General features: G+C 53.6%; 1 protein-coding gene across 1 annotated transcript; it reads left to right on the top strand.

Annotated features, from left to right (window-relative positions):
- The first annotated feature begins 11,628 nt into the window (after positions 1–11,628).
- Positions 11,629–13,048, top strand: LOC149855562 (uncharacterized). Its single transcript, XM_090022343.1, has 2 exons — positions 11,629–11,737; positions 12,528–13,048. Exons 1-2 carry the CDS (start codon positions 11,629–11,631, stop codon positions 13,046–13,048), a joined length of 630 nt encoding a protein of 209 aa, XP_089878469.1.
- Positions 13,049–13,836: the final 788 nt, after the last annotated feature.

Genomic DNA, 13,836 nt, shown 5'->3' with positions numbered 1-13,836 from the left:
GCTTCAGTGAGAACAAGAAAGATTGCCTTTGCCTCCCCTCCCCACAGGGGGATAGTGGAGTGCATCCCCTCCCACCCCTACCTGCAGGGGAGACAGTTTTTGAACCAACATGGAGAGCGCATGCTGTCTCCTAGAAGGGAAAGCAAGGGAAAGATTCCAATTACCCATCATGTAGAGAGCAATGGACAGTGTCTCTCCCTTCCCACAACAGAGGCTGCCCCTTCTCTCTCCACACTGCAAGTAGCAGTGTGGAATGAACTCTGGCTGGGACCCTCTCACACTCCTCCCTGAATGGGTGTGCTGGTGCCTGGGGAGGCTGGACCTCGTGCTGCAGCCCTTTCTGAAGGCTGGGTGTAGGAAGGTCACTCTACAGTGGGGGAACTGGGGAGGGATTCAGCTGGAGTTGTCCTACAGGTGAGGTACTGACAGGGGCGCTCCCCAGTGTGGGCTCTGCGATGAGTAGACGGTTGGGAGCTCTTCCCATTCCTTAAGAACAAGGGGGGGATGTCCTGGGTGGGTGCCCTCTGCCATGGCATGTGCAGGTGGCTGTGGGTAGTCAGCTTGGCTGGGCAGTGGGATCCCACACTGTGTGTGCTAGGGCCAGCCCCACCAAGTGCTTTCCTGGGAGCTGTGGTAACTGTGTGTTCCAGGTGCTGCCCTCTGGGGCAGCAGGGAGCCCTTCTCTTTCCTGGGTGTTTAATCTGCTCTCCTTCCAGCCCGCTTTTGGTCCCACAGGGCTTTCCTTGGGGACTGTTTTGGGAGGCATTCCCTTGGCCTTGTTATGGGAACATGCCATGTGGCTTCATGGCCATAGGAGTTCCTTATTCTCCTCCTCATTCTCACCTCTGATCTCAGCATGTGCTGTGATAAAGAGAGGATCAACTTATGATCCATTCCTCTGCTGGAACTTCTGAGAGGGGAGAAAACTAGAAAACCCAGAGCCAAACCGCCATAGTCCTCAAAGAGAAGTGGAAGGGATTGTTTCAACTTAGGTACTTCATTTGACTACTCCAAGGTAAAGCAGAGGAAGACAAGATTGAATGGTCACAAACTCCATGGTGACCGATTCAGGCTGGACATAAAAAAGAACTTCTTCACTGTCTGAGCCCCCAAGGTTTGGAATAGACTGCTACTGAAGGCGGTTCAAGTACCCACTTTGAACGCCTTCAAGACACATTTGGATGCTTATCTTCTTGGGATCCTATGACTGCAGGACCTCCATCTAGCCCAGGAGGTGCACAGTCCCACCAGGGGAGACGCCTTGTTGGACTTAGTGCTGGCCACGGGTGATGACCTGGTGAGGGGGCTGCGGGTGATGGGCCACCTGGGAGACAGTGATCATCGCTTGCTGGAATTCACCATCCAGCGTAAGGTGGCAAAGGGCTGCAGCAAGGCAACAGCCCTAGACTTTAGGAGGGCTGACTTCAACAAGCTAAGGAGGATAGTTGGGGAAGCGCTGAGGACCCAGAGGGGAAGGGAATCAGATGTCGAAGGTGAGTGGTTGCTCCTTAAGGAGACGATCCTCCATGCCCAAAGGGAGGTAATCCCAACAAGGGTCAAAGGGAGCAGGAGGGCACATAAACCCCCATGGCTCACTAAGAGCATCCGGGAATGTCTCCTTGCTAAAAGGGAGGCATATACCCAATGGAGAGATGGGGTCATCGCCAAGAAGGACTATGTTATAGTCGCCCGAGGATGTAGGGGGGCAGTCAGGAGGACCAAGGCAGAGTTGGAGATAGGACTAGCTTCCCGGATTAAGGACAATAAGAAGTCCTTCTTCAAATACATAGGGGGTAAAAAGAGGGTCCCGGGTAATGTGGGGCCCCTGCAGGACACGATGGGCAACTTAGTCATCACGCCAGATGACAAAGCTAACATATTTAACGATTTCTTTGCCTCTGTCTTCCTAAGTAGGGACCAGTTCAGCCACCTCCCTGCTGGGCCCCCCTCGGGCCCCGAGAGAGACACGCCTGGGCCAAGGGTTAGCGAGGAGTTAGTTAGGGTACTTCTGGAGAGGCTGGACGTGTTCAAGTCCGCTGGTCCGGACGATCTTCACTCTAGGGTTCTACAGGAACTGGCTGAGGTCATTGCGGGACCCCTGGCACGGCTCTATGAGCACTCGTGGTGCTCTGGCGAGGTGCCGGAGGACTGGAAGAGGGCCAATGTGGTCCCTATCTTCAAAAAGGGAAAAAAAGAGGACCCGGGAAATTACAGGCCAGTTAGTCTGACCTCAATCCCGGGTAAGCTCTTTGAAAAAATTATCCTGGCACACATCCAGGAGGGCCTTGCGGGGGAATGCATGCTCAGGGGCAACCAACATGGGTTTATCAGTGGCAGGTCTTGTCAGACCAACCTGGTGGCCTTTTACGATCAGGTCACCAAATCATTAGACGCAGGGGTTGCTGTGGATGTAGTCTTTTTGGACTTCCGGAAGGCTTTCGACACTGTCTCTCACCCTGTCCTCATCAAAAAGCTGGGAGACTGTGGTGTCGATGCCCACACGGTCAAATGGGTCGCCAACTGGTTGGAGGGCCGCACCCAGAGGGTGGTAGTGGATGGGTTCTTCTCGACCTGGAAGGACGTGGGCAGTGGGGTTCCGCAGGGCTCGGTCCTCGGGCCTGCACTGTTCAACATCTTCATCAGTGACTTGGATGAGGGGGTAGAAAGCACCCTGTTCAAGTTTGCTGATGACACTAAGATGTGGGGGGATGTGGGTGCACTAGAAGGGTGCAATAGGCTACAAGCTGACCTTGACAGGTTGCAACGGTGGGCGGATGAGAATAGGATGGGGTTTAACACTGATAAGTGCAAGGTGTTGCACATGGGGAGGAAGAACCGGCACCACACTTACAGGTTGGGGAACTCCCCTCTTGCCAGCACGGAGACGGAAAAGGATCTTGGAGTCGTCATTGACTCCACGATGAACATGGGCCGGCAGTGTGGGGAGGCAGTCAAGAAGGCCAATCGTACCCTGTCATGCATCCACAGATGCATCTCGAGCAGGTCCAGGGAGGTGATCCTCCCCCTCTATGCGGCACTGGTCAGGCCGCAGCTGGAGTACTGCGTCCAGTTCTGGGCGCCACACTTCAAGAGGGACGTGGACAATATGGAAAGAGTTCAGAGGAGGGCCACTTGTATGATCAGGGGTCAGCAGGGCAGGCCTTATGAGGATAGGCTACGGGACCTGAACCTGTTTAGCCTCCACAAGAGAAGGCTAAGGGGGGACCTTGTGGCCTGCTACAAACTGGTCAGGGGGGATCAGCAGGTATTGGGGGAGTCCCTGTTCCCCCGTGCGCTGCCAGGAGTGACCAGGAATAACGGTCACAAACTGGCGGAGGGTAAGTTTAGATTAGATATTAGGAGGCGCTACTTCACAGTCAGGGTGGCTAGGGCCTGGAACCAGCTTCCAGGGGAAGTGGTGCAGGCTCCTAGCCTGGGGATTTTTAAAAGGAAGTTAGATGAGCACCTTGCCGGGGTCATCTGACCCCGGTGCTCTTTCCTGCTAAGGCAGGGGGTCGGACTAGATGATCTACCTAGGTCCCTTCCGACTCTAGCTACTATGAAACTATGAAACTATCCCTGCTGACTTCCTGCCTCTGGGGCAGGGGGCTGGACTTGATGATCCTCCAGGGTCCCTTCCAGCCCAAATGTCTATGAAATTTATGAAATCAGGCAATGTCAGGTCCATTCCTTACCACTAGAATGGTCCCAAACTTTTCTGTGGGGAGGAAAGGTGCAGTCTAAGGAGACAAGAAATGCACTCAGAGCCCTTGGGAAGGTCAGACGTGTGCTGGGAAGGACAGATAGATGTAGTGATCACAGGGTTCATTAAGCATAGGCATACACGAATGAGAGGAACTAAACTGAACTTTATTGTGGAGGAGTAGGCAGCCTCTACAGTCCCTTGGTCTCTCTAACTAGCTAGATACTTAACTGAGGGATCATCTCCGAATTACCAACTTCCTGTCTCTTTAGCTAGGAAGCTTATTTAAATAACTGATTTCACTACAATAAAGACCTTTGCATATATGAGCACCAATAAGAGAAGCCCACCCATGCTTGAAAGCCTGGCAGTGGGAGGAAGATCACCCTCACTGTCCTGCCACAAGATCTCTTTTCTATTCAGAGCAGCCTTGAGATTCCCCTCACCCACCCTGGGAGCTTCAGAGCTCCCCACCAAGACTTCAAGGAAGCAGGGGTGATTCTGGGTCCTTCAGAGACTATGCATACTTACCTGAGGTCAGATGCCTTGTCTCAGTAAAAAATCTCTTCTTTACTGTCTTTGTTGTAATTTACAGCTCTGGTTACAGGTGGATTCTGGCCAGCTCTATTTAAAGTATTTCAGAGCATTTGGCAGAGAAAGTCACCCCTAACCCCCTCACCCTGAACAAACAGCAGAGACAGCCACACAGATCCCTGCAGAAAGGATGGACATCTAAGTTGGTATCTGTCCAGAAGTCTCTATGTGATCCAAAATAAGCAGGACAGGCCATGATGGCCTGGGTGAACAGGGAGTCAGTGATAAACAGTGACTATGGTCCAGGGCAGGCAGTGAGAACCAGGAGACAGGGGACAAAAATCTCTATATAGGGTGTGGAGGGAGGGGGAGGCTGCTGGACCCAGCCTTGCTGCCCAGGAACCCCAGCCCATCTGTCCCACACCCACCATTGGGATCAGGACACATGTCACAGGCCACTCAGCTGGACGGTTGGGAGAAGGCTGCAGCTGGGAGCGAGATGGGTGGGTGGGGCCTGGAAGACCCTCAGATCTTGGGGCAATGACAGCATGGGGCCAGGGCACAGGCACGATCTGCTGTGTGCGCACCCCTGAGATGGGTGTGGGTTCCACAGGCAGGGGCGTACAGGGAACAGACCGTGGCTCTAGCCCCAGCCCCATGCCGTCACTGGCCCAAGATCCCAGCCCCGGCCCGGGCACGGGGGCATGCGGGGAACGCATTGCAGCTGTCCTGGCCCCATGATCCTGGGATTTCCATGGAGACCAGCTGTGCAGCACACAGGCAGGGGCTGCCAGGAAATGGGAATCTGGTGCAGGGCTGGATCCGCCATTTTGCCCACCCCTGCGCTATATACATTACTGACAGGACACCAAAAAGTATCATTAAAACAGGAGAACCCTTAGAACAAATGAAACCACGTTCTCCAGAAACATCTGTGTCTCCAACTTTGGTCTAGTACCTCCCCCTGTTTGGCTTTTGTTTGGAGTCATGCATGGTGTGGACAGGAACATAGAGTCAGCCCTGTCCATTGCTAATTCCCCTCCTCTTCCAGGAGTGGAATAAAAATATACAAGAACCTCATTCTCCACATAGGCTGCACACTTCTCTTTTAGGAATGCTCCCCCTTCAGTACGCAGAATAAAGCTTTCTCTTGGAGCCATTACTCCTTCCAGTCATTGGGTTTGACTAAGCCATCTCTTAGGAAAACCAAGATTATTCCTAACACAGTAGAACAGGGGCAGTAGGCAGCCTAGATTACCCTTTGGGCCTAGCTGCCAGGGACCTAACTACCCTTAGCTGGTCCTGGTTGCCTGCATGCATGTGGCTGCCTGCTCATAAACAATAGCAATAGTTTTCTGTCTAGCCAAAAGTGCAGTTTTCTGGTAGCATAAGGCAGTAGCCTATGGACCATGCTGAAGGGCCTGTTGTTTGGGATTGGGAAGGGGTTGACCTGATTTCTACCAATCTGATCTTCTCCCTGTGATCAGATTGGCCACATAACTCAGTGATGTCCTGTGCACTGGGGACCCTGAGCCTGATGGGGTGGTGGAAGAAAGGGAATAAGGAAGCCATGGCATCAGCCCCCCATAGTGGTGTTATATGGACTTCATATGTAGCTCCCTAGAGCCTTTGGCTCCGTAGTATAGGCCCCTCTGAGCTTGTGTCATGGGGGAATCTTCTTTGTGGCCCAGGTGGAGAGTTAAGCACTCATATATTGTTGTCTCACCCCAGTCACTGCAGTAGCTGACCACTTCGCAGTCACACATTGAGCGACAGGATGGCAGTGTGATGAATGTCTGTTGCAAGTTGCTTGTTCCCTCCCCCTCAGTGCTGAGTGTCTTTTGTGGAGCTCTGTCTCCCAAAAGGGTTTCAAAGCTCAGCTGATAATCAGTCATTTTAGGAGAATAAACAGCTTTTGGAGCAAGGAAATGGCATGTTTGTCTTCCACCCTCAAACATTCAGAAGCCTGCTCAGGTTTCCAAGAGGATATCCAACATCTGCGGACAGATGCTGAACAGAAAAGCTGCAGGTAAGATGTGAATGAGCAGCCTTGGCATTGCTTCCATACCAACTGCTTTAAGAGGGTCACACAAGGCTGATCTTTAGCGAGCTTCCTTGGGCTCTCCTCAGAGAGCAGCATGTGTGCGCTTGCGGCGCTGGTTTCTGAAAACCTCTAACAGGTGCGCCCTGGTGTTCATATGACAAAATAGCCTGTTGTCTGTGGAGACTCATGGCTCTCTGCACCAGTTAGTCTCTAAGGTATCACCCTGCCCTGCCTTCTGCCTGAGCATCTCCATAAGTGAGGGCAGCTGGGGAAGTGCACCTGGCACCCAGAGGGAAGGCGCTGAGCTTTGTGGTGGCCGTGGTAGAAGTAGCTCAGTAGCTGGTTATGGTGTGCCAAGGTAGGCCACGGGGGCCTGGCACATGTTTATTTTGGTGGAAGAAGCAGTGTCCAGTCACACTGTAACCCCCTTCCTCTCACACTCGCATCACATCCCTCAAGGGCTGCCTGGTTACAGAAGGGGTGTTCTCAAAATGGCCCACGGCCTCCTGTTTGCTGCCCCTTGCCCACAGTGAGATCAGCCCCTGCCACGCTGCTTGGCACATCGGTCACTGTGCCAGACAGGGGCACGGCTGAATTGACTGAAGCGCCCGTCTTTTTCGTTGTGCCAAGGCAGCTGTGGCAGTGAGCCAGCTCCCCTGAGGCGCAGTCCTGGAGGCTGCCAGCAGGAGCCTCCATCTTGTGCGGCTCCTCTGCTCCAGAAGGAGAGCAAGAGCGGAGGGAAGGGTGGGAAGTAGGAGGGTGCTGTGTGTGTGCCCACGCTGGGGCACGCAGGTTTGTAAGTCTGTGTGTGTCTGTACACAAGCCAAGCCATTCAGGGCCTGTGCACTGTCTGCCCCGCTGGCGCTCAGACCGGAGAGCTTCTGCCACCCCGAGCAGTGTCCCAGCACAGCCGCCGCTGAGGAGGAGCTCTTTGCACAGCTCTGCTTCAGCAAGGCAGCTCCTGGCTGACCTGGCCTGCAGATTGGGGCAGGTGGGGTGCCCCAGGGCTGACATCTGTTGTGTGCGTCCCAGGAGGGTCTGGATGGTGATGTACGCCAGGCCATGGGGCACAGCCCAGAGGCCTCCCTCTCCTGCCACACCTTTCTGGAGAGGAGGGAGATGCTTGCCCTGCAGTGGGGTGGTGAGGGTCTCCCTCTGGGGGGCCTTGGGCGGCTGGGTCAGGGTCAGTTGGTGCTGTCAGCTGCATTTGGAAGAGGTCTGATACCACATCTTGTCATCCATCTCTCAAGCCCCTGCGCAGCATCTTTGCTTATGTCCGTGGGCTCCTGCTTGAGGGAACTAGGCCAAGCCAGGGTCCTCTGCAAAAACCCAAAGGCTGAGATGTCTTCACCTGAGACTGCTCAAAGGGCCAAGGCAGACCAGGGCCAGCAGAGCGAGAGCCAGGGCCTTTGGCACCCACAGCTGCCCGGGCAATAAATATTGCCCTGAACAGACTGCCTGCTCCTGCAGGGCTGGTGTTTTGTCCAGGGGATGGGCTTGGGGCACTGATGTCCAGCCCAGACAGGGGCAAGTGTCCAAGATTCATCATACTGCCCCTGTCGTGGTGCTGTTGGTTTCCCAGGACCATCCAGACAAGCAGTGGGCACCCTGTGCTCCAGATCTTGATGTCAGGCAGAGGCCTGGACTGGAGTGGGGCTTCTCTCCCATCCCTCAGGCTCACAGGCATGGATGGAGAGCATGGAAATGTCATCATAGCTGTTACTTTCATTTCAGCTGGATGCAGCTGGCTGCCATGGCAAAGACTGGGTGTTGCTGGCCCATGGCTGTCCGAGTGGCTCTGGAGCTGACGCTGGCCAGCTGTGGTAAGGAAATTGAAGGAGAAGGAGAAGACACAGAGATGAGGAAACTGAACCAAGACACTGAGTGCTTGTGCCTGGTGACATCTGCCCCAAAGTGGCTCTGCTGGGGCTTTGCTCCGTAAGGAACCTGTTCCCTGGATGATGGCTCCTTGGCCTGCTCATACAGTACCTGATTAACCATCCACTTCTGGGGGAATATCCCTGTCCACCCCTGTGCCCACAAACACTGGGCAGGTTCAAGTTAGTGGAACGTGCCCAGCGGCAGGCAGAGCGGCTCTTCACCTGCACAGGGTAGCACCTTGCTGCCCAGCCAAGGAGTTGCCTCCTGTAAAGACGGGAGCTGCCTTGTCTGGTCTATTACTTTGCTATGGAGTCTCTCCAGGCAGCCACTGAGGTCTCCACAAACAGTGGCCTTGGCTTGTTGATTTACTGCTAGCCACTGCTGGGAGGCAATGCCCCAGGCCTTGTGTTCCCTGACAGTCCAGTCTCTCATTCGTATTGTGATATGTATGTGCAGGGGGCTGCTGGCTACATGGTGGAATCTCTCTCTCTGTCTTCCTCTTCTGGCAGTTTGGGGGCTGTGCCCACCTGGCTGGGTGGTGTACAAGAGTGCCTTCTGCCTCTTCATCCCAGACAAGAGCTCTGCCATGGCCTGGAGCAAGGCTAGGGCCTTCTGCCATGAGAAAAAGGCAGACCTCATTGTAATCAAGGATTACAACAAGCAGGTACAGTTACATTGAGAGCTTTTTGGGGTGGATGTGGGGGTGGAGGGAAGACTGGGTGAGCCAGAGGGCAGGCAGGGCTCGGGTCAGGGCTCAGATTGACTACTAATATTGGGGACAGGCCTTCTATTATCCAGGAGGCCAGAGCACAGTGGCCCATACAGCCCAACCTAGATATAGGGGACAGTTGTATTGTTCCCTTGTTCATGCCACCTGTCCCCATTCCCTTCCTCTCCCCTGTCCCACCACAGCAATGGGGCTAATGAACAACACCTGTAGGAATTGTCTGCCTTTTTTGCTTTGCTTCCCTTGCCTGTGCTGGTGCAGATTTTCCTGACCGAGCTCACGGACCGCACAGGGGGGCCTGGATCTCAGTACTGGATTGGGCTGGCTCAGCTGGAGGGGCAAACTGAGCTCACCTGGGTGGATGGCACACAAGCTGCACAGAGCTGGTACAGGTAGGAAAAGATGAAGCCTGCACAGCGGGTTCCCAAGCAGAGGGAACTTAGCAGGGCAGTTAGGTGGTCTCTCTTTGCTGACCTGATTGAAGAAGTTTTTGCTACTTGGTTTAATAGTCTCTGCAAGGTCTTGAGTTTGAAATTCTTACTTACCTGTATGGCTCCTGACCTCTGAGACATAACTTTTTTTCTCTGTTCCTGGTAGGCATCTCATTCCTGCTTAATCATGATAGCCTTTCCAAGGTGCTTATTCCTCCTGTTATGTGTGGAGCCTTTGCTTGGTATGTGGTTTTCAGAGGCTACATATTAAAGATGTGTGCAAGTTGTTCTGCTGGAGAGCCCTTGACTGTCTGATCTGTCTCTCTTGCTACTTTTCTGGGATGAACAAGGGCGGGAAACTCACCTCTTGGTTTGTTTGCCTCTGTGATCCTATGTCTCTCTGCTTCCAGGAACTGGTTGAGAGGCCACCCTAAAGACAAGACCTGTGTGCAGCTTGTGGGTTTCTATACCAACCAGTGGAGAGACTGGGACTGCAACAGGACCACCTCCTTTATCTGTGAAATGCCAGCTGCAGGTACAGAGAGCTCCCTACAGAGATGGGCTGTTAGGAATCAGGGAAGCAGGCAGACTGATTAGCCTTTAGCGGGCCGTGATCATCTGGGTGAGCCTATTTCACCCTCCTCAAAAGGAGGCTGGACAGATATTTGGCTGGGGTGATATGACCCTGGCACCCGTTCCTGCCTGGGACAGGGGGTCGAACCTGATGATCTGTTTAGGTCCCTTCCAACCCTAAGCACTATGATACTGTGATCTGCTGGTTGCCTATCTCCAGCTGGCCCCAGTGGCTAGCATGGGTGTAGCTGCCTGGATATAAGCAGTCATCCTCCCAGCATTTGGCTACTCAATGCTCCACACATCCTCCTCTGTGCAACTCCTGCCTGAATCCTTGCTTAACTCCTGTTTGAATCCTGACTTTGGATTCCTCAGCCTATGACCTTTCAGTACAGAGCCCCAGCTGCCCACATTTTGGTTGTGCCCATAACAGGGGCTTGAACAAACAGATAAACAGCTTCAGGGGAATGTCCCAAGACCAGACAGACTGACAAAGGACTTTGGGGAGTCTGTGTCTTTGGAGTTATGTATCTAGATGAAAGGTTAAAGGACGTGGCTTTGGCAACTGAACAGCTCCCTTGGGTGAGGCGCAGAGAATGAGCAAAACTGGCAAACTCCCATTCCCATGAGTACAGAGAGCTGTGAGGAACCCTCCGTATACTCAATGGTATGGATGCAGACTCAGTTTTGTGGGGCCCTGGCCAGAACCATAGGGTAAATAGGGTCTGATGATGCCAGAGATGTCTTAGTTAGTCTGACCTCTTTTCCCCTAGCCTCTGCTGGCTCCGTGAAGTCTCTGAGCTTCCGCTCCTGCTGCTACACCTTCCACTTCCCTGCCCTCTGGGAAATGAGGCCTTGGCCACAAGCTTCGGCTCTTTGTCAGAAGTCTGGGGGAAGCTTGGTGATCATCCAGGATGAAGAAGAGAATGCCTTCCTCGCAGGTAATGGCCCTGGGGGGTAGCTGTACTGCACCATGAACAGGGAGATTCAAAACTGCCAGTGGGAGGAAGGCTTGGACTTATAGTAGCACTCTCAACAGACAGATGGAACATAGAGGTTACAGCTGTGGGACTAGAAAAGCTAATAGCTGGGACAGGATCCTGTCCTGACTCTGGCCCAGTGCCTCAGAGCAAGGCAACTACCCAAGACAGCTAGGTCTGGAGGTGCTAATGATGATGCCATGTCTTGTGTATTCTAGATGCCTTCCCTACAGAGGGCTGGTACATGTGGATTGGGATGCAGTTCAGCACTGCCTGGCAATGGAGCAACACTTCCTCTTCTGCCTACTTCAGATGGCATCACCGTATGTATCGCCCCTGCTGGCTTGACAGGTGCTCTGTCAGATCTGCTGGCTCATTTCCTCTGCACATGAATACCCATCCTAAGATGCAACCCCTTATTCTCCAGTCCTGGGATGCTCCTGAATCTCTGGGGTGTGGTATCTTAATCAGGGCTTGCAGCCCACTGCTCTTCCAAGGTAGAGATCCCCCTAACAGTTCAGCACTAGTCTGGGGACATGAGCACTGCACCCTTAGAGACCAGGACAAGCTTCCCACGGTCCCAGCACAGCCCACTGTGTCTTCTGCCTCATGGCTCTTGCCAGTGTTGTTACTTTGATGCTTTTTAATCTTGGCTGAGGCTGGACCAGAGAAGAAACCCCAAAACCCATAGACAACAGAGTTTCTTCTCTTATCATGCAGCAGCTGTCTCTAATTTGTCTGGTCAGTGTGCAGTGATGGTTCTCAGCCCTTCTGACCATCTTCGACATGGGAGGTGGGAAACCAGACGCTGTGTTGCACATGCCCTCACCGAAGCCATGGGCTTCTTCTGCAAATACAGCCAGGGTAAGTCAGCTGCAGGCTCAGCTGCTGAAGCAGCCGAGTGCACAAGGAGGAGACAGCGGAGGGGGTGGAAGGTAGCATGATTATTCCCCAAGGGCCCTGGCTGCCCTGAGGCATCATACCCCAGATGTGCTTGGGGCCCCCTTTCACATCTGCCTGCTTGTGGTCAGGATTCCATTAGCTAGCGGCCCATGGAGAAGGTAGGTGTCTTCTGGACTAGTAAGATTCATTCAGCTTGTCTGCTGTAGTGCTGGCTGAGAGAGGCATTTCCCTGCATGCTGATGGGTCCTGTTTGGCTCAGGTCAGCAGTGACACTGCAGTGCAGCTCTTGTCTGAAGGGAATTAGCTAGACTCTATAAAATAAGACAGCAGATGCATACCCCAAGAGGCCATAGGCTTCACCTCACTGCTTCTTTAGTCAGAAGCAGCCCCTTCAGAGAGGGTGGTGCCTAAGCTCCCACTTCACCCTGTGAGTGAGGGGTTTCTGGGGGGCTCCTGGGCCAGGGGTCTGCACTGCAGCTCTCTGTGGTCCTGCTGCTTGGGTCAAGTAAAGGTCTCAGGCTCCAAGTCAGCAGAACCTGCCTGCAATCCAGCACACCATCACTCTTTGGAAAAACACATCCATACAATGGCTGAGCTGTCTCCTGTCCTGTATTTGCTAGTGAAGTCTTGTGGCTGTAAACCCCACACAGAGCCAAGTTCCTGCTTGGCCCCATTGGAGGCCCAGCACAGAGGAAGATCACTGCACTGGAAAGAGAACCTTTTGCTAACTCTCAGTATCTTTCCTTGGCAGATTTCTGTGGATCACCAGCTCCCATGGAGTTCCCTCTCCCTGGTGGGATGGGCCCATATGCCACGGCTGACATTGTGTTCTCCTTGTCTCACTATTTCTCATGTGCAGTGGTGTTGACGAAGACCTCCAACAAGACAGCTGTCTTGCAGCTGAGGCTGGCCTCTAACACCACACATGTGTATGGCAGTGTTTCTGCTGAATTCACAGGCTCCTTGGTGGAGAAAGACTTAGTCCCTGTCCCCTTTTCCACTGGGCTCAATAACTGGGGATTCATCACCTTTCCAGCTGGCCTGGTTGGTTTCTTCAACTATCAGGAGCATTTCCGAATCTTCAGTGCCCAGGACGTCTCGTTTGCCAGTCTGGGCTCCTTGCAGATATCTGGGGTGGCTGTGGCTAACGTGTGCCTAGGTAGAATGCACAAGCTGCGGTGTGCCAGGAATGGAAATCAGAAGAATGGCCTGGTTCCCTTCTGGCCCAGGCCAGGAGTGTCTAACATCTGTTCCAACCCTGGGGCTGTTTGATGTCAAGTCACAGTATCTGTCCATTTCCCAGTGTCAGGTGCTAACCACACCAGCTTACCACTGCAGCTGGCACTAATTGGTTGCTGGGCTGGTGATCCCAGCACAAGGCAGGGTGGGCTTCTAAGACTACCTATTCTGCTCTCCTTTGGTGGGGTGCCTCCCAGGCAGGCTGGGCAAAGCGTGTACTACCATTGCCCGTGCTGCATCTGTCCGGGATGGGGTGGGGTGGGGTGGGGTGGGGAGGGGAGATGATGCTGCAGTCTGTAGGGCAATGGCATGTGGCGTTGATTACTCTGCAGCTCTGTGGATGTTGCCTCAAGCTGGCACAGGTGTCCCCAGAGAGTAGGTAGGACCTCATGACTCAGCTAACTGCAGGCCATAAAAACAGGGGTACCTCACATCCATCTAGGAAGGAGGGCAGGGTGTTCTCTAGAAGTGTATGAGGTAGCATCCCAGGACTCTGCTCCATCCAAATTCAGCCCCCAGATCTGAACAGCCGAGGTCTAGTTTGGAGCTTGGGCCCATACCTGAGTTTTTCTGGGAGGGGAGGAGGGAGCCTTGGAATAGCAAGGTGTTGTAGAACCACAGAATGGGCCTGAGTGCTGTGCTCTGGAGAGCTTTTGGGCTTTTGCTGCATGAGGAAAGCTGGGGCTGGTTTAATGACTCCTCTCCTTGTATCCTCACCAGAGTATCAGGCCTCTTCTGCCATGCATCTCTCTGGCAGCACCTCTGCTCTGAGGAGCAAGGTGCAGCTGAAGAATGCAATCCCACACTTCCTGAGCAGCTTT

This window comes from Crocodylus siamensis, chromosome 11 (assembly GCF_052110815.1).
Source record: "Crocodylus siamensis isolate JL-2025a chromosome 11, ASM5211081v1, whole genome shotgun sequence".
In the NCBI taxonomy this organism is placed as follows: domain Eukaryota; kingdom Metazoa; phylum Chordata; order Crocodylia; family Crocodylidae; genus Crocodylus; species Crocodylus siamensis.
The sequence above is the reverse complement of the archived record's forward strand: the minus strand, read 5'-3'. Positions and strand labels throughout refer to the sequence as shown.